This window comes from Heterocephalus glaber, unplaced genomic scaffold (genome assembly GCF_053883595.1).
Source record: "Heterocephalus glaber isolate CG9 unplaced genomic scaffold, H.glaber_assembly_v1.0 deba00000470, whole genome shotgun sequence".
NCBI lineage: Eukaryota > Metazoa > Chordata > Mammalia > Rodentia > Bathyergidae > Heterocephalus > Heterocephalus glaber.
Genome location: NW_028258145.1, coordinates 9,970,225 through 9,991,346, shown reverse-complemented (window position 1 = coordinate 9,991,346; position 21,122 = coordinate 9,970,225). Strand labels below are relative to the sequence as shown.

At 50.5% G+C, this 21,122-nt stretch overlaps 1 protein-coding gene across 1 annotated transcript; it reads right to left on the bottom strand.

The window, feature by feature from the left end:
* Positions 1-8,162: 8,162 nt before the first annotated feature.
* Ecrg4 (ECRG4 augurin precursor) lies at positions 8,163-17,660 on the bottom strand. Its single transcript, XM_004844492.4, has 4 exons — positions 17,288-17,660; positions 13,975-14,022; positions 12,017-12,174; positions 8,163-8,530 (listed from the first exon to the last, which is right to left on the bottom strand). The coding sequence occupies exons 1-4, from the start codon at positions 17,364-17,366 to the stop codon at positions 8,369-8,371; spliced, it is 447 nt and encodes a 148-aa protein (XP_004844549.1). The 5' UTR covers positions 17,367-17,660; the 3' UTR covers positions 8,163-8,368.
* Positions 17,661-21,122: the final 3,462 nt, after the last annotated feature.

Sequence of the window (21,122 nt, the reverse complement as noted above, 5' to 3'; positions counted from 1 at the left end):
GGCTGGGCCTCAGTTTTCTCTTCACACTCTCGGAGACACCTGGCATCACGAACCTCCCCCAGGTTCATCACACCAGATGTGCCAAGCATCAATCTGAAAAAGCCTGTCCAAGAGTTCTCCAGCCTTCGCTGACTTGTCTGTTGCCTGAGGAGCAGCCAACAGCTCTGACAGTGCTGAGTCAGCCATGGCAGCATGCTGAGGAGAAGGCTGCTCTATGATGAGGATTTTGGACTAAAGTCAGCTCCAGGCCATAGTCATGTGTGGTGTTTGCACCCTCGAGCCCTCCACAGGGCCCCAGTCTCCCCCTGTGCACAGCCAGCTCTGTGGGCATCCAAAGGGAGCCATGAGGCCACCTCCAGGCTCTGCCCCATGAGTGATGTCCCTGCAGGATCCCCTAGAAGAGCTGCTTGCATCCCCAACTACTCTCCACCCAGCCTTGTCATTAAGTCAGAGGAAGAAGGGGACAGCAATGTGGGGACATCCACCCTCCTGTTTTCAATCTTAACCTGGTCATCCTTGTCACTTTACAGTGGACTTTTTGTACTTTGTGGGAGATCGGCTTTGTGTGAAAATGACTGGTTTGCACTATCCTGGAGAGGAGATCTGAACAGCACAACGACTGTTTCTGGGCTTCAAGGGACATGCAGAGACTTAGGGGCAGGCTTAGGAAAGCACCTGGCCAGGGCCTCTGAAGAATCCTAACAAGCATAGTCCCTAGCCGGGCTTGAGATGGCACCTTAGTCCTGGCCATTACTGGTCAGAAGGTGGCTGACAGCAAGGCCAGTGGCTGAGTTGGGGAAAGTGACCGCTGTGTCCAGGCTGAGCACAGAGTCAGGATCTGCAGGCCCAAGAGGCAGGCTTCCTGTGGAAGGAGGGGTGAGGACCTTGCATGGTGGGACATGGACTGGCTGGCACAGAGTGGGGAAGGCCCCCAAATCTTGAGTCCCCGGATTGTCCCCATGTCACTGTGTCTGCTACAGTCTGGATCTGGTATCCCCAATGCTCTTCTATGGAAGGCTTGGTCCCCAGTGCAGTGCTGTGCAGAGACAGGGTCTAGATTGGGTCATGGGGTCACTGACTTTGTAGTGGATTAATCCAATGACCTTGTATGTCAGGAGGTGGGGCCTGGTCAGAGGAAGCGGGTCACTGCGGGCATGACATGACTTTAAAGGATATGTCTTGTCCCCAGCCCCTTCCTCTCTCCCACTCTCTCCCTCTTCCTGGCCGCTGTGAGGAAAGCAGCATTCCTCTCCATGCCCTTCTGCCGTGATGTTCTGCCTTCCAGAAGCCTAAGCCTTCCAGAGCCCACTGACCGTAGTCCAAAACTTCTGAAACCATGAGCCAAAATAAACCTTTTCTCCTTAAAGGACCCCCCTTAGGTATTTTGTCTGAGTGACAGAAACCTGAGCCAGGGAGGTCTCCATCCTTTATCTCTCTGGTCTCCATTTTCACATGTGAAAATGAGACTGGAGCAATGCCTCCCTCTCTGTGTCGTCAAGACATGCTCAGCCCTCTGCTCAGCTCTGTGGATGGCACAGTGAGCAAAAGCAGGTGTGAGCCCTGTGCTATGGTCACCATCCAGATGGTGACAGGCACTGGCCATATAATCACATGGGATGGTTTTCTAAAGGAAGACAGTTTCAGAGCCTGTGTCAGGAAGCTGTTCTAGAAGAGTTGGGAGACTAGTTGACAACACTGAGGGCTGAAGGAAGTTTGGGAGTGGGCTAGAAGAATTGCAGAACCTTCCAGAAGGAGAGAGCAGCAGGACATGTTGAGGGATTGAAAGGCTGGGGCTGAGAATGAGGAGCTGGGAGGTAGGCAGGCAGGATCTCAAAACAAAGCAAGAATCTTCACCTGTATCTTGGGAATAATCAGCGTGCTTCACTCTGGATATGTTATGGGAATTAGACTGGAAATCCAGGCATTTGTCCATTTTGTGCTCTGTAATAGAATGCACACACTGGGTAATTTATTTTAAAAAGTTTGGTTTCTCGTAATTCTGCAGCCTGGGGAGGACCATATCCAGGGCCTGACTTCTGGATAGGACCTTCTTGCTGTATACCACCATGGTGGGAGGTGGAAGGGTGAGCACATGAGAGAGCAGAAAGTCAGACCACCTTGACAGCAGACATGCCTCCCCCTCATTGCCTCTGTACTCTGACACATTGGGGGAGTTTGTGACACATGAGCTTTGGGGAACATATTCAGATCATGGCATCTGTTTCAGAGACTTCATGGATTTGGAGGACAAAGAAATGCAAAATGTGAGCAAAATATACACTGAATGTTTAAATTTATTACAGTAAAAGACTCATGGCCACAAATCCTCCTCAGAATCTTCCCCCAATGTTTTGAACACACCCCATTCTCCTTGCCATTTTATGAAGCAATTCTGGATGTTCTTTTTCCTTAGTATATCTATTAAATATGATAAACATGGTGAATGCTCCTGCTGAGTGCCATCCAATGGAAAGGCAGGCTCATAAAAACATGATTGTGTGTCCTTATCCACCTGATCCACAAAATCTGGCATCATGTGACTGCTAGCTCTTCCACAAAGTCAAAATGACCACGAAAGGGAAATGTTCAGGACATCAAGGCAGTCATGAGAGCACAACTAAAGACACGCACACAAGAGGACTTCCAGAACTGCTTCAAAGTGGGAAGGATGATAGGAGATAGATATAGATGTAGATATAATACAGTAATACTTCTGCTCACAAACTCCACATTGGGTGACAGTCAAAACTGTGGCCATATTCTTCAAAACTATAAATTAAATTCATGAACAGGTACCTCCGTTCATGAACTTAATTCTTTCCACATTTCTAGTCACAAACTGAATTGGGCAGAACCAAATTAAATTTCCCCATAGAGTCAACATTGAACCTAACCATTGAATTTGATTCTGTTCTCATCCAGTTTGGTTTGCAACAAGAATCATGGTAAGAATTAAGTTCATGAATGGAAGCACCACTATATACGTGTGTGTGTGTGTGTGTCTTTTTGTGTTGTATCCATTAGATGATAGAGAAGAAACAGGAATCTGCAGACAACCCAAATGCAATGAAAGCCAATGATTACCTGAAGGTTTCTGCAGAATCCCGAAGGCTCCTAGTCTGTCAGAGCTGCACAGGGGTTGAGACAAAGGCCAGGTCATTCAGTCCTGCAAGTTCCCAAAGCTTCTATCCTGGCACATGGCTGGCGAGAAGCACTCAGATCACACAGAAGGGAGAACTGGGGATGCTCCTGCAGCTGCAGGTATGGACCCATAGCTGGGGAGATAGCATCCCTGAGAGTAGGAGGCACCAGGTGTCCCCATGGGCCTCTACATCCACAGAAGAGAATCGAAGCTAACGTGATTCCATCTTGGCAGATCCCACAGCACACCAGCAGACCCAGCACATGAAAATGCAAGGAACTCAACTCACCCAGACTTCAAGTGCCTCTTACAAACAAGGTCCAAAGAGAACAAATGGGTCATGGTTAGAAATTATGTAAAATCAAGGAGTGAGAGCCATGGGAGGCAACAGCAAAAAGAGAGCCACAAAGATGAGGGATCGGAAATGACAAAGATATAAGATATTATGCCTTTGACAAAATAAGAGAGGACCCAGAACATCTGAGCAGGGAACAAGAGCTCAAAACAAGCATATGTGAAAAAGAAAGAAAAAATACAATGAAAATTGCTTAACTGAATCAGGCATTCCAGAAATAAATAATGAGTGAGATTTTCCCAAATCATTGAAAGACACTGATCCTCAGATTAAGAAGCCCAAGCAATCCCAAGCCACGTTGATATACACAGGTAAAAAAATAGAAATAAAAAGAGTATCTTACTGCCAACAATTGGAGGGGACCTTGTCGCCTTCAGGGCAATGGCAGTGAGATGAACAATGAAGTTCTTAACATCCACAGTGGAGACCACAGGTAAGGTAATTCCTTGGAAGTCCTGAGAAAATAACTCAATCAGAAGTCTTATCCAAGGAAAAATGCCAGGCTTGAGAGTGAGCCATGAAAGCACCCTGCAGGACAGGTTCTGAAAGATGGAACTCAAACTGGAAGAAATCACCTCAGGTTCTAGATTTGATCTGTAAGGAGAGAGGGAGCCCAAGTACATGTGCGATGGTCTAAACTGACTAATGATTATGCATGAAACAAAGATAACTCAGGGCAGGGAAAGACTAGGCTGGATTCAAAATGTCGCACACAATAGCAAGGAGTTAGGAGGGGAAGTCAGGGAAAGGAAGATACCTACTGCTCACCTGGAACTGTTGCTAAATAGTTATTAGGTAGGGGAACACTAGGAGAATAGACCCAGTGCAGATCGTTGAAGGAAGGAGAAGGAAAAATAATCAGCGAGCAAAGGAAAACAAAACAGACCCATTGAGAAAAGAGTGGGAAATATGCAAGTAAAGTGGGACAATGCAAACATCTCAAATGTGATGCTAGAAACAGGCAAGGAGTGTAGCTGAGTGGTAATATATGTGCTTAGCATGTGAGGCTCTGAGTTCAACCCACAGTATTTAAATAAATAAATGATTAATTACGATAAGTGTGAGTGGATTAAATTCTCCAGTGAAGATCATAATTGGTATGTTTTAAGAAACAAAACACAATTTAGCCATGTACTCATTACCAGAGAAATGCCTAAGGCACACAGAAGGATTAAAGCTAAATAATAGAAAAACACAGGAAAATGCTAACAGAGCAGAGTCCTACAAATATCAAAGGAGAATTCAGGCAAGCAGCACTACTCCAAGTTAGGAAGTTTGCTATGTAATGATAAACAGTTCCATTCACTGGAAAAATTTATTGATTTTAAATTTGCCAGAGGATTTGTGTATAACCACATACTATATGGAGCCAGATCACCAGGGTTCAAGGGAAACATTATCAAAACCATCATCACAAGGTAGTAGGAGATATAAACACATTTCTAGGTAATTGCTACATAAAAAGGACCCCAAAAAAACCCTCAGTGAAAAAAGTAAAAAATCCTAGCAGTGAAACCACGGACCTTGAAAGAGCAGACGCAACTGCATCTGACACCTGAGAAACACATCATTTTCAGGCACACATGGACGAGTTACTGGGGGGATACCCCAAACATACCCTGGCCACCAGGCACCCCAAAGCCTGGGATCTGCCCAACCACACTGCTTACCACAGTGGAGTGAAACTAGAAAACAAAGCCAGGAAGTTAATTAGAAAGATCCATTCTCTTGGAAGTTTAATAATACATATAACCAACTCAGAGGTCAAAGGAGAAATTGTGACTAAAATTAGAAGATTTCGCCTTCTAATTTTTCATATCAAACTCCTGAGATGCAATATTTGGAGCCTTAAGTGTTTGCCTTCAAAAAAATAATTAGAAGGCTCAAAAGAGAGTTATGATCTAATTAAATCCAAGACCCTTAGAAGTAGAAGAAAGGGAATTAAAACACCAGATAAACAGCCCCTTGTTGTGTTTTCTAAAAATGTAAGTGGAATGGAAAAAAGAATAGAGCTACAGACACAGAGAATAACAGATAAGCGAGCTCTAAAAGCAGCTCTTAATTCTGCAAAAACCTTGCTATTGTGCATGCCTCCCTGGAAAGGCAGAAGAAAGCAAACCAGATTGAAAGAGAAATGAAAAATCAGACTCACCCTTTAACTGTGAAAAGCAGTTGGTAGTGAGGGTATTGCCCTTGGTGAAAACCGTATATGCAGATCCTTTGCTGCTGCGTGATCCTAAGCATTTAGGAAGCTGACAACTCCATTCTTAGAATTTGTACACATAGACGGCTAGACATACATTCCAGCTTGTTCTAGGAGGCTGGTGTCACCTTGAGCCTTGGACCCACAGGGACCAAGTCAGAACACCAGCTGCAGGGCAGTCTTTGGGTGTAGATGCAAAGACTCAACCACAGAACTCAGCCAGATTCATCTGTGAGTAAAGAGGTGACATGACATGACCAAGTGAGGTCCACTCCAGAAACAGAGGTGATAGATTTAAGTAGTTGATTAATACTAGAATAATTGTTTTAAAAATTCATATTGACTTATTAGGCAAAGTTATCTCAACAAATAAAACATAGAATTTAAGAGCCAGATATGACATAAAAATTTCTTAGTATATTTTTAGAAAGAGATTTCCTTAGCTTGCAAAAGGGCACCATGGTGGCTCGCTGTGTGTCACCTTGACTGGACTCAGCAGCCACAGCTGATTGATTCCAAGGTGTGTACAGGGCATTTCCCCTACTGTTCCATGGCCATGAAGTATGAGGGACCCACCTTGAGTGTGGTGACGTTGTCCCCAGGCTGGGGCTGGGTGGAGCAGGAGGGCGGAAGGCCAGCTCCCAGCCCACCCTTGGCCTTCATGCTGCAGGTGCCCAGCTTCTGCCACTGCGGCTCTGCATGGCAGACTCTGGTGCTTTGGCCTCAGGACTACCGGACTCACACAGCGGACTCGTGGGGCTCTCCAGCCTCCACCCGGGACAGGGTGCATCCAGCCTCCCCACCTCGGGCTGAGCCTCCTGACAGCTCCCTGCTCTGCAGCAACAGACAAAGCCAGGCTAATATGCACACATGCCCACACACACACATGCACATCCCCACACATGCACACATGCATGTGCACACACACAATTTTTTTCTGTTGGTTCTATTTTTTGGAGAAATCCACAAAAAACATTAAGCAAAAAGAGTTGGGGGAAATAACAAGCTCACCCTGAGGACCAGGAAGATAGCAGAGGTGTCCCTCATTCCCCCCCTCTCCTGAGCACCCCCCACATGGTTCAAGCCAACACCACCACCCTATGCTGTATGGGTAGAAGTGTGGGAAACCGCGTGGCATAAGCGATACACAGAATGACCCCAGGACCCAGCAGCTGCAAGGAGAATAGAAGGCCCGGGCACAAAGGGACACTCATGCCAGACTCACATCAGCGCCATTCATGACAGCCAAGGGGAAACCCCAGACACACAGACAGGGACAGACACACTGAGGAGTATTATTCTGCCCTGGAGAGGGAGGAAACTGACTGCTGCTGCTGCTGCAGGATGAGCCTGACCAACCATGCTGAGTGGAAGGAGGCACTTGCAGGAGGACAGGCACTGCGGAACCAGGAAAGCGAGGGTTGTGGAGGGGTCGGAGTCACACAGCCCAGGTAGAATGGGACAGGGGCCTGTGGAGCTGGAGCTTAGAGGGCAGTGCTTGGTCTGGGATGGTAGAAAAGCTGTGCAGCTGCATGGCAGCGTGATCCTTCTTTATGCCACTGAGCTATGCACCTAAACATGGTCACCACGGTGAATTTTAGGTCATGCATATTTTTTCACAAATTCTTACAAAAGTCCTAAGGATGCCCAAGAAGGAAGCAGGAGGACATGTGTGCAATTGGCTGTAAACTGCTATTCCCAAGCTTTGCTCCCCAGCACACCCAGGTTATTCAGCACCCAGGGTCTGTGAGTGAAGATGTGTTTCACAGCTGGTGTGTGTGACATGAATTAGGTTTTCCTGAAGAAAAGAGCAGAAGGCTTTCATTGCCCTTCCCGGGGTCCAAGCTGCTGCCCTCTGTGGGTCTGAGCATGTTTTGGGAAGACCATAACCTCCCACCCTCCCCTACAATGCCTAGTGTATTGTTCTTTTTGTTTGTTTTGATACCAAGGATTGAACTCAAGACCTTGCGCTTGTGAGGCAGAACCTGGAACCACTGAGCTAAATCCCCAACATGCCAAGTGTATTCTCATATCCTTCTGGAGTTCAGGGAACAAAGTTTTATTTTTAATGTTTAGATGAGCGAGGTCTGAAATCAGCTGAACCTCAGGTTCCTTCCCATTGATCCTCACCCTCTGTGTGACAGCATTTACCAGGTGGGGCTGGAACCCAGAAAACCCTCAGACACCTTGCAGCCACTGCATCCTCCATGCTACACCTGGCTGGAGACTGCAGCTCCTTCTCACCCCTTTACCTTGCCAAATGCATATTTTGCTTTTAGGGCAGATGTACTTTAACAAACTGAAGACCACATGCTCCATGTGCACAGTCTGCCTGGGTGGTGGTTTTGGGGGTCCCTGGGATGCTCATGGGTAGAGGGCCCCAGACAGTGCTTCAACCTCAAAACAGCAAGGTGGCAAGAAACACTACCAGCTTCGTCTCTTTCCAAATGAATTCAGAGACATTTCCTTTAAGAAAATGCTTTTATTTGTAAGTTTAGATGAGCTACATGGTTAGGCGCTGGCACTACATTCTTTGCTTAAGCTCTCTGGTTCCACAGAGTGGGGTGAAGGGCACAGACGTGAAGCCCAAGGGAAGCCCCATTGAGGGGGCCTGGAGGACCCTGAAGGGCAGGACTCAGCTTCCTGGGGACTGTGCAGCCAGGGACTATTAGTAGTCATCGTAGTTGACACTGGCCCCGTGTCTGAAGCTGTCGGGGCTCTGGGGACCGATGGCTGCATCTTCATCGTAGTGATGTTGGTAGTAATCGCCATAGTAGTCATGTCCATTCCTGTCTCTGTTTAGCCAGTAAATGATGTCATCTTCGAATTTCTGGAGGAGGGAGAGATTGGTGGGAATATATTTTAAGGTGCACACTCCCCCCAGTCCCACCTGCCTCCAGCTGTTATGGCTGGTTTGTCTTCAGTGCTCACTGTGAATAATTCTCTAAGATGTTCTCCTGCCCTGAGGTCAGTAAACCCAGCTGAAGGGTATGGCCAGAGCCCTTCCACCTGAGGAAGTCTTGGCCTGCAGCTCTGGAGACTTCTGCACTGCTGAAGTCCCAAACATTCTGATGAAAACAAAGCAGACACTGCCTAGGCCAGTGAGGGCTCAGCCTGACTCGGACACTGTCCTCATCTCAAGGGGCACACAGCTTCCTAACCCTTGCTGTGCCTGAGTTCTGTGTGGCACACAGTAGGTGCATAAAAGCACTGGCATCTGAGAGAGAGCCAGGGCAGGCTCTGGGACGCCTCTGATAGTGACTGTCGCACCATGCTCCTGGGTAGGTAGTATGTCTCTCACTGTGCAAGGTCAGGCCCTGTGCCAGACATGGGGGGCGTGGGGAGCCTAGAGTCCCCACTTCCCAGAAGCCTTAGGGACAAACAGGAAAGAAGACCACTGCAGTTATTGTAACAGAAGGGAGGGGAGTGCGACAGGGATGAGGTGATCTTCAGGGTTTGGTTTGGTTTGATTTTTTGTTTATTGAGACAGGGTCTTGCTATATTTCAGGCTGGTTTTGAACTCACTGTATAGCCCAGGCTGGCCTCAAACTCAGTGATCCTCCTGCCTCAGCCTCCTGAGTGCTTGGATTACAGGCATTCTCCACCACTCCCACCTTCTTTTTCTTTTCTTTTCTTTTCCAGTGGTGTTGAGGATCAAGCCCAGGCCCTCATGCACTCTAGGCACATGCTCTACCACTGAGCTCCACTCCCAGCCAGGTCTCCGGTGTGGGCACCTGGCCTCCACTGGGAGTCTGTTTTTAAAGGTGGGGATTTAGCTCAGTGGTGCCGCAGCCATCTTGCAAGTGCAAGGTCCCAAGTTTGATCCCTGGTACCAAAAAAAAGATAAATAAAACAAATAAATAAAGGTGACAGTGCACAGAGAGCTTCCAGGGACCTGCAGGCATCCATGCTCAGGTGAGGCAAAGGCAGGCAGTTCGGGCTGCGGGACCTCCTCTCCAGGTGTGAGCTGGGGCTGAGAGCCGCCTCCAGGTGACTTTTCTGGAGGTTGTGTCTCCAGAATCCACTTTATGCAGCAGGGCTGCCTAGGACTCGTCCAGATGGCTCCTGACTCACGTCCTTCAGCTCGGGTTTCTGACTCAGAACAGCGCGAATGTCCCAAGCTCAGTGCAAGCCTGGCCCTGAGTTCTAGCTGTATTGCTTCCCAGACTGAGATGTGCCTGTTGTTGTGGTCATGGCCCTGTGGCCACAGCAGGGAAGAGCAGGGTCTCAGCCTTGCTGTCCTCTGAGTCCTCACTCAGCCTCTGCCTGGAGGACCCCAGACCTGGTAGCCTCCAAAGTCCCCAGCCTGGCCTTGCTCACAGTACCACTTTTTTTTGGTTAAGGTGAAATAATCTTATTCCTTGAGATTTCTGACTTCATAAACTTATTTGAAGGTTTTGCTTAAAATGCATGTTTCAATAAGTTTCACGGAAGTTGGGCTTGGTGTTACACACCTGTAATCCAGCATTCTGGGAAGCTGAGGCAGGAAGATCACACGTTCCAACCCAGCCTGGGAAATTGAGCAATTTAGTGAGACCCCATCTCAAAATGTAAAATGAAAAAGGGGAAGGGGAGCTAGGGATGTTGCTCAGAGCAAAGGCTCTGGATTCAATCCTCAGTGCCAAAGGGGGAAAAGAAAGAAGATAGACTTACACAGACATATAAGATGGGGGCAAGGAAAATGAGGGATCACACATCCCAGGACCGACGATCAGTGCTGGTGACATTTGGACACACTTGCTGCTACTCTTTGTGACACACACATAAGCATGATAACCTTCTTTGATCCGCATCTGTCTCTGGTTTGCTAGCAGACAGTATTTTAGCCATTTCCCCATGTCAAACTCTTCATATCCATTTCAGTGATGGTCATCAAAGACACACAAATCACAGAGAGTGGGAGGGCATCTCATCTCCCCAGTAAATATGGTTTAAATATTTCAAACCCCAGATGCTACAGTGGAGTCTAGAATGGGAGCCCACCTGCCCTGTTTATGCTCCCCGATGAACCTGGCAGACCCTTCAGCAAGAATCCAGCTTTGTACATTCACTCCCAGGGCAGAACACAGACCCCAGTGGGCCAGGAACACAGAAACCTCATGTGCATGTCCTTGGGGCTGTAAATGTTAATCAAGTTCACTCATATAAGGACTCAGGGCCAGGCCTGGCACAGAGTTTTGTAGTTAGTGTCTAGCTTTTTGCACAATGAAAGAGAAAACAAATTCAAGAAACAAAAAACATCTGGGGAGAAATCAAATGTTCAGTGGCTTGGCCTGGTAGGGAATTATGACACAGCCACAGAACTGCATTTATGTAGTGTGGAAATGACCGGGCTAGGGATTTCACCTTCCCCCTTCCCGCAGGGCTGCCTGCACAGCACCCAGGTAAGCACTCCCACTGCAGGCTCTGCTGCTGCAAGAGTCCTCTGCTCCAGAGGACACACCCTGCATCTCAGAACTGGCCTCTAGCCCCACTTCCCACTTCTCTAGCACCGCACCCAGCTGGGATCTGGGATGACAAGCATCCTTTCCTCTTCCTTTGTGGGGTTCAAGCACTCTAGGCCCCAAAACTACAAACCACCCCATCCTTACAGGATATTGACAACTTCCTCAAATATCTGCAAAGACCTGGCTCTCCCCACAGGCTGTGTCTTGTCCCTTTCCTCTGCCTCCAGGGGGCTGTGTGCCTATCTCTTGTTGCTCATGTTTCTGACGTAAAGCTGATGCTGTATTTTGTAGAGGGGGTGAGTTATTTGAAGGAAGCCCAATCAACCCACACAGCTTGCTTAAACGTGCTCATAGGGAAACAAGACTGTCACAAAAGCCTCACATAGTGAGTAGTGGGGTCCCGTGCTGGGACAACACTCGAATGACAGTGCTGTGGTGTAGATAGGTGTTGGGTCCCCGCCTGTGGGGTCTCCTGCATGGCCAAGCTAAGGCAGTGGGGCCTTTAATGTCTGGAGCCTGATGTGAGGTCGTAAGGTTCCAAGGTCTTGGCTTTTCCCTGGGAAGGGAGGGATTCGGGTCTCTGGGGGTGGGGGTGGGGGGTCCCCTGAGAGTGGATCGGTAGAGAGCAGCTGCAGGTACCTTCCTGTCCTGCCCTGTAACCTCCTGTGCTACTTTGACACCATGCACCACAAGGCTCTCACCAGGTGAGTGAGCACACACTGGAGTCACGCATGCCCTTGGGCCTCCAGAACCATGGGCTCAGGGGGCTTTTGAAAGAGCTACAGAAAACAGACTCCAGCAACCAGCAAAGCCGCACTGTCCATGTCCCCCACCAGCCCCACAGCCCAGGCCCCACAGGAGGGACCCACCGCCTCATCGAAGCCCATGTAGAGGAACTGCTGGTACCACTGCTGCACCTCGGGCCGTGTCCGGTCCCACAGCTGCCGCCGCTGGCGTCTCAAACTGCCCAGGAACTGTTTGGCTTTGTTCTCGCCCACAGCCACATCTGCCCTGGTTGGAGCAGGGGCTGCAATGACAACCCCCATCCCCAAGTACACAGGATGATTAGAACTTCATCCTCCATGCACCTTCATCTGGTGCCTGCTGGCCAACCTCCCTGTCCCCTTTACCCTGAAGAATGATATTTCTTTTTCCTTTTAATTTTAATTTTTATTTTTTTGGTACTGGGGACTGAACCCAGGGCCTTTGCACTGAGCTACATCCCCAGCCCTTCCTTTTTTAAAATTTTTATTTTGAGACAAGGTCTTGCTATGTTGCCCAGGCTAGGCTAGAACTGATCCTCCTGCCTCAGCCTCCCAGCATGCTGGAATTACAGGTGTGCCCACCACACTTGCAAATGAGGTTTCTTATTGGAGTGAAATCACCTTCCCACATGCCTGCCCCACCTGCCCACCACTGTAGGATGGTCCTGGCATCGGTTCCCACACTCCTGGTCAGCTGGTGTCCCGATCTGTGTGCAATGCACAAATAGCGCATTTAATCAGCACGTGTTAATCATCAGCTCCTAGGTTCTCAGGGAGCAGGGACAGTCGACTCACCCTGCACATCACTCACCTGCCACACCAGGGGCTGATGGCCAGCCCCTTGGTCTGTGCATTCAAGAGCAGAGGGAGACATGGACTGCCACTCATGCATCTGGGGTGCATTCACAGAGGCAGATGATAAGCACACAGTTCCCCAGGCTCCATACTGATTGTGCCAAGCCTCGAGGGTGCTGACCCCCCGGCTTTGATTCTGCCACCTTCTGAACCTTCCTGCCACTGCGTATTGACTACTCAGTGCCACTTCCGAAGGAGGTTCTCAGGGGATGCAGCTGTGCTCTTGGACTTGCTCTGCTGTGGTCTGAGCCTCTGTCCCTCATGTATAAAGGCTATGATGGTCCCTGACTCAGTGATACTGTGAAGAACACACAGGGTAGAGAAACTGAAGCACTGAGGATTCTGTATGTCACACAGAGAAACACCAGAAGGGTTTGCTTTTTACAAATCCTTTGGGGGCTGTTGCCCAGTTTGGTATACAGCAGGTGCTCCATGTGAGTGTCTTCTCTTGACCTGAGTAAAGACTGAGGGCTACACACCCATGAGTCATGATTACCTCCACTGTGACAGGATGGTCCTGCAAGGAGTCATTCAGTCTGAGTGTCTCAACCCAGGGAGGGGACCCTCCTGGCCACCCCTGAGGTCGGGGTGGACTGTGGGCAGCTGGAGCTGCTGGGAGGATGCTGGGTGCTCACCTGGGAACTTGCTACCCCCAGGGAAGCTCCCTGAGCTCTGGGCACCCTGGGGAGCCACAAAGCAAAGGCTTCAGCCTACAAGACCCTACCAAGCAGGAGGGAGAAGGAATGTTCAACAGTCACCTGCAGTGCAGCCACATGCCTTAGTTTCGGGGGAACTTAATGCCACTGCCACTAAGGAAGGTGCAGCTGTGAGCGGAAGTGACATGCATGAGACCACACCGAGGATCCACCAGACTGAGCTGGTGGTGGCAGCCCAGGACCAGTACCACAACCCGAGGACATCTGTTTCTATGACATGCAGGGCTCCTACCACTGCATCTCAGGAGCACGTTCACAGCAGGTCTGCAGCAGAGGCTTGGCTATGTGCATGCCCTTCCCAGAGCTGGCTGGATTCCCAGGGCAGCACAGCCATACAGCTCCATGCCTACACTCCTGGCAGGTTTCATGAGCATAAAGGGCACACTGAGATATTTTTGATTTTCTAAACACAACCTGCAGTGAGCACAAAGCTATTGCCGTTTCCTTTCCATCCAGGTAAGAACGGATCCCTTATGGGCGAGTGGTGTTTACCTTCTCCTTCCTGCAGCATCCGCTTGAGTTTATTTCCACTTATGCCACCTAAAGGAATGAAAGCAGAAACCAGCTTCAGAGTCACCTGTAACCTTGAACTGTCAAACACAGCAATTGGTGTGGTGAGAGCAGCAGGCCCTGCCTTGCCTGGGAACCAGGTGCACTGCCGAGCTTCCTGCTTGCTGCCTCCTTGTCCTGTGGGGAAACCAATCTGGGGTGCCTGTGCCTAACCCTGGTGACAGTGCCTATGGCTGATGGGGGAACTAAAAGCTACATTCTTCCTTTAGCCCTGATGTCCTCCCGTGAGGCCCAGCCATCCGTCACATCCCTTCCTGGTAAAATGGGTCCAGTAATGTCTCCTCAGTATCACATCCACCAGAACCTAAAAATGTGAGCTTATTTGGAAACAAGGTCTTTTCGGGTTCCAATTGTTATGAATCTCAAGATGATATCATCCTGGATTTAGGGCGGGCTCTAAACCCAACGACTGGGAGGGCAAGGGTGGAACTTCTGCTACCCCAGCCAAGCCACACCCCTGGCTCATGAACGCACAGGCCATGGGATAGCCTGCTCCGATCGTCCTGTAACCAGGCATGACTGGGAATCATTTGTGTTATATTTGTTCAGTTGTTAAAATTATTAACCAGCTTGACCATTTTCACCAAATGCCTGGCTGGAAGCACACCCTCCCCACATGGGTTGGTGGGGGACCACACTGAAGCCTGTGACCCCTGACTGCTGCCTAGGGGCACAAGGCTTGTCCGAGCAGGGTGGACCCAATGCCCTGGAGAAGGCCCAGCTCCTGGGCAGAGCACATTCATGGTTGGGAGCTGGAGCCGTGGTGGTGGTGTCTGCCTTCCTGGTGGGTTCTGGGCCTCTCAGGCCTCAGACAACTCCAGGGCTCTGGGAAAGGACAAACAGAAAACTGTTCGAATCTGCAAAGGGACATATTTCTGGGAACAGGAGCCACAGCTTGTGCCAGACTCTCAGAAGTGTCTGTGATCCTAATAAGATTAGAAATCCCTGCTGTGGGCTGCTGTGGAGCTCGAAGGTAGAAAAAATGTTTTGTTTTGTTTTTTGAAAAAAGAATCTCTGTTTAAATAACTGACTACATAGTTAGGGAGAACAAAACAATATCCATGCTCAAGTGTCACCAAATGGCTGCTCCGAGCAGAACACTGCCTGTGGGTGTGTTTGATTAGGTGCAGGGCTTTACAGAAGTTAAATCTGAACATCTCTGAGCCACGTCATTCACAGAGCCCGTGGTCCCTAGGCGCAATCCACTGGGATCCCAGTGTTCCCTGTAGCTGCTCCTTGGAGCACTCGCAGCCTCAAGAGGGACAGAAAGCCCCCCAGACTCCTGGAAGCAGCAGGCAGCCACACTTTGACTCTCTCAGTTTAAACCACTTGTCCCCATAAATGAACAACAGCACCTCCTTCAGTCTGGAGAGTTCCAGCTGGGATGGTTACAGGTGGCTGCCTTATAGGGACCATGATGGAGGCCAGGGGACAGAGGGACCCTGTCCTCATGTCTTGCACAGGAGGGCTGGGTGGCCACTGGACCAAGAGCTAAGATATTAGTGCAGTGGACAGCAGCTGACAGTTTTCAACATCTGCACCAGGCCTGGCTAAGGCGACAAGTTTGTTTGGGAAGCCTGGCTATGTTAGGCTGCAGTGGCAAAGGGCAACTTCTCTAAGGAAGGAGCAGCGTCCTGCCTGCTGTCACCACTCTGGCTGGGCCCCTCCAGTGCTGTGGTTCAGTTCCCAATTCTCACCTGGAGAAGGTCATGGAAAAGTTGGCATTTCCAGGAAAGAGTATCCAGAGCCTGTGCATGTGTGATAGGGGGAAAACTTACAGAGAAATGAAACTTCTCTTCTGCAAGGAGTTACTGTGAAAGGCCGCTGGGCCACAGATCAGAACGAGAAGTGATGTACTCCATGCCTGCCAGCCACCAGAGAAGAATAAGTGGCCCCAAGAGGACCTCATCAGGAGTCTCTGAGGCAGTGAGCCCAAATGCACACAGCCAGACTGAGCTGCTCAGAGAGGACTGCTTATCAGATGGGCAGGGACTGCCCCTCGCAGCCTGGGTTCCAACCTAAACCCCTTGAAGACACCTATGGAAATCATTGCCAAGGCCACAGGTGCGTTCTTCAGCACTAATGATGGGTTTCACGGATATCGTCACATTTGTCACCTCCTCCAAACACCATTCAGAGCAGCTCACATGCAATCAAGCGCTGCTCTCCCTGTCTACCTTCTGTGGAAGCGCTTAGCAGTTAATGCCTGGTGCCTGGGCTGCCGTTAACCAGACCCTGTGTTTAGGTACCTCCCAGGCTGTGGCTCCAGGCAGCAAAGTTGTGTCACAACTGCTGAACCCAGTCACTGACCAGCGGCAGGGTGCATCTCACATGAGGGCTGGGAGTGTCCCTGCTGTGCCCCCACACACCCCAGACTGCACAGTAACACAGGCAGTTGGTCCCCACACCAACCCCATTAGAAGCAAGGAATAGAGAATGGGAGAATGGCTGAGATGTATTTCTTGTAATAGGGATTTTTTATCCCAATGTCATCTGTTATTACTTCCTGGCTGTGACAATAAGTGCCTCCCAATTCACCAAATCCAGCTAGGTGGAGTTAGGTCTCCAGGCAGTGGCAGACAGAACTGCAAGATGCCCCTCCCGAAGTGCTAACGTTACTGGCTGCTCAAGGGGGCTGTGCTCATTTCCTATTTTAGTATATGTGCTGCCGAAGCAAGAACTGTGCTCATTTCCTGCATTCAATGCTTGGGGTAAGGAGCCAGTTCTGGATCAAACAAAGATTTTCCCTTTTGTGGTCAAAAGACTTTCACATACATTCAATGTGATAATGACTCTATTGTAAATGACTCCTAAGTTCTGGGCATGAATTAAATAAAATATGACTGCTGAAAATGCATGGCTTATAGCCCATGTCCACGGGAGTCATTCCCATGCGTGTCTTAGACGAGAGAAAGAGGAGGAGGTTGTGTGCTGGGAAAAGCTGTCAGCTCCACCTACCTCTGTGGCTGCCATCAGCATGAAACCCCCGGGACCCCACTGCTTTACCGCAGCCCCTCAAACTGCACTTTGTTCTCCACACCTACTCTGATAAGCAAAGCACGGAAACAGAGCTCCCTGTAGGTCTTGTACATTCCACCCGAATCCCTGTCCCTCTCCGACCAAGTGGCCCCTGACCCTCCTCCGCCTGCCCAAGGGCCCTGCGAGGGCAACCCCAGACCCAGAGCCCCATTGCCCCTCTGCCAACCGGTGCCCTCAGCCTGCATCGCCCACTCACCTGGACCGAGGCACAGGAGCAGGAGCAGTGCCAGCCCACTCAGGGCCAGCACAGAGGGCCGAGCGGAGGAAGCAGCCATGGGGCAGGACAAGGAGCAAGACTAGGGGGACAGACGGATGAGGCCCGCACTGGCGCGGGAGGCAATGTCCTTGCCGGGGGCGGGGGCGGGGCCGGCGGCGGGCGACAGGCCAGGGATCCAGGGGCCTGTGCGCGCCAGGGCGCGGGAACCCAAGAGCAGGGGGAGGGCAAGCGGTTTCGGCCTGGCAGGGGCTGAGGGGTTGGGGAGCAGAAGGGGAACCTAGGAGAGGGGAGCAGCCTCGGGGAGGAAGGGAGCCCCCCAGGACAGCCCTGCTTCCCCTGTCTCCAGCTCACCCTTCTGCAGGCGGCTACGCAGGTTCCACTCTGGAATTTCCTTCATTCCTGAGCCGTGCTAAGGTGGCTTTGGCAGCGCTGGACTTCATGGTGTATGAAAAGCTCCACAGTCTGGGTCCGGAGCTGCAGTCCAGGAAAACAGCTCAGCCCAAACCACTGCCATGGAAAAGCCTTGGAGAAGCCAGAACCCTGGGGGCCGCGGGCTGAGGACCAAGGTTCACAATGCGCTCGGATCTCCATGGGAGCCTGGTCCCCACCACGCGCCCAGCACACAGAAGCGAAGTGGGTGGAGGCGGAGAGGAGCAAGCTGCCCACTCCGGGCCAGGCCTGGCCGCCTACAGAGGACTCTAAAGGCCGTGTGGCATGCTCTTGAGCAGAAGCCTCTTTCCTCTCCCCAAGGAAAGGCTGGGACTCACCAGCTGCCACCTCTAAACTGCTCCAGCTCTCACTGGGGGACCGGCAGGCCTCCTGTGCAGGGCAGGCATGGGTCTCTTCAGATTGCTAAGCTTTGCAGACTTGAAAAGGATTGCAGCTCCTGGGAGCTGCCAACTCCCCTGGGCCAGCACCCTGTCCTCTGAATCCCTGCACCCCTTCCATGCTCCCAGTGTCCTCTTCCATGTCAGGTTCATTTGCGGGTAGATTCTTCTTTCTCCTGGGATTTGAAGATCTTGGGCTCCATTATTTGGTCTCTTTTTTAATGACCTCATCAAACCAACACCATACCCAGTTGGTGAGTGGATCCCTGTGCTATCAGGAAGGGAGTTGAACTGTAGTCACACAGATGTTGTGGAACTGAGCTCCTTAAGATGTTTTGTTGTTCCAGGTTTGATATTAGGAAAGGCTAAGTGTGCGTGCTAACACCTTGCCGCTGCTATAAGGAAAGACCATCTTGAGGAAAGGGTGTGAGCGGCTGGCCCAGACCCTGGCCAAAGCACAGGTCAGCCACAAGGAAGGTCCTGATGGTTAACCAATTCCCATATTGGAATTTTAACAGCTTTTGCTATTTGAAATAACTGATTGAAGCCAAAGGCAGAAAAAACAGGGAAAGTGTTTTTCCATCTGAAAAAGTATTGAGAAGCACAAAGTCCTTACTGTACAGGCTGTAGGCACAGGGATTCAGTGAACAGACCTTGAACAGAAGTGCCCAGGACCCAGGGCCAGACAGGGACCTCAATACCTGTGCCCAGGACCCCCGGGCAGACAGGGACCCCCTATGCCCATGCCCAGGACCCTGGGGCAGAGTAGGACCTCAGGTTTCTATGTCCAGGACCCTGGGGCAGACAGAGACATTGGTGAGTCTGAGTTTTAACTCCAGCTATGGTTCCTGGAGGCGGCCACAGAGGCTTATGGGGAGTGACCTCTGTCTGCCCACCAGGTTCTTGGTGACCTGTGAAGATGCTGTTGGAACCAGTAGACTTTTATGAGGCCAGTTTCTGGCCTCTTCCAAACTTCACTTTTCAGCATTTTTACCACAGGTACTGAAAGCTGAGAAGACCCTAAAGACTCCATTCAGCTCCTTCTCTTATCCCAAATCCCTTCATTCTGGGACGAGGGGACCCAGTGGAGGTCAGGGCACAGCAGCCCAACCCTCAGAGCCCAGAGGATGGGTCCTAGCCAACCTTGTCACCATGGTGAGAATCCAGCCCAGTGCCTGGCTCAGACATGGCCTGGCGCTCCTAGCTGTGGTCCCCTTATCTAGAAACTAGTACTTCCTGGACAGGGTCAAGTTTGATGAGTGCCATCTTACCTCTTTGTAGCATTCTTGGTGTGTTTTAAAACTGTATTTTGTGTCAATGTATAGTTTAATGTCACAAGAACATTGAACCAAAGGAATTCAATTTCCACGTCACATAGGCAGGCAAGCTGCACACACATGCAGCCTCCTGCTGGATTTCGAGGCCACACTCACAGCTCCAGCCCACAGTGATCAGCCCCAGAAGAGAGGCTCCCACTCTGGTACCTGGGCACAGTCTTCTTTATTCCTGCAATCAACCACTGGTCCTATTCCTGCCCAGGACACTGGGTCTCCAGCAGTTGCTCTGGTTTCCAGTTCTGCGCGTTGAGGAGCAGTCTCCCCAGACATCTAACTTAGTAACGCCCCAGGACTGCAAGTGTGCAGGGTGCTGTTAGGGAATCCAAGGTGCAGAAATGGGCAGTCTGGTTTAACTACACATATTCCTGTATCTGTGCCTTAGAAGAAGGTAGGAAACCATACAACCCAGACCACAAAGCTCAATCTCTCATTCCATGGTGGAGAAAATTGTAGGTGTGGCAGAGCATTGCTTGCTGTGATTTGGTTTAAACCAGTGCTGTGGTTTGGATAAGTGACCTCCACAGCCCGCATGTTGAAGGCTCAGTCCCCATTCAATGCTGCTGTTGGGAGCTGATGACACCCTTAAAAGGTGGGTCCTAGTGGGAAGAAGTGAAGTCATAGGGGTGGAGGGGTGGAGGGGTGGAGGGGTGGAGGGGTGGAGGGGTGGGCCCACCCTGTTTCCCAGCTGACACAGAGTGATGACTAATTTCCTCAGGTGACACTCCTGCCCTGATGTGCTGCCTCACCACAGGCCTAAGAGCCACAGAACCAAGAGACCAGCACTGAAGCCTCTGAAACTGAGCCAAAATAAACCTCTTCTCCTCCTACATCAGTCACATCAGGCAGAAAGCTGAGCCACACAGCTATTTAGCAATGCCCACCCAGAATGATAAGGGGTCAAAGGGCACAGAAATCTAGTCCAGCAGAAAAGGGTGATGGCACAAAGGAAGAGGAACACCCACGTTCCAGGCTCTGTCTGCTCACATGTATGCACTGGAGTCCCTTCCTCCCTCTACTGCACATGTGCGCACCCCTCCCCATGACCTGCTGTCCAGAACTCAAAGGCCAACCCAGAGGGGACAGCTGGACCCATGTCAGTGGCAGCAGGGCTCACTGGGGCCAAGGCTGAACAAGGGGAGTTCAAGGGCTGTTGGAGGCTGTGTCAGCGTCCCGTGGGGCATCTGCAGGGATGGAGGGGTTGGAGGGGACGAAGTCACAGAGCAGTGGGGTAGGCAGTGACCAGGCTTTTCCTCCCCCTGCCAAGCCACCCACCATCTTTCCAGCTCATTCATGTCCTTGTGTAAAGCAGCTCACTAGGACTTAGTCCCTTAAGATCCAAAGTGTCCTGATGCACCAAACTCCATGGAGGTGCAGGACTCATGGCCAACACATGTCATGTCCCAGTCAGTGTAAAAATCCTGGAGCACATTCCACAAAGTGTTTTCTGTTGTAGCTCACATTTTTGTGCCTGGGCCAAAACTACTTTGCATTTCCGGTCCTCCACCCACAGAGCCTGGCATCCAGGAGGGTTCAGATACTTTGAATACCACTAAGATAACAATGTTGGAATCCCGACTGGAGAAATAAAAATCCTCATTTTTATTAGTAAGGAGCAACAAGACTCTTCATTGGTTCCCTGGGTTCTTCACA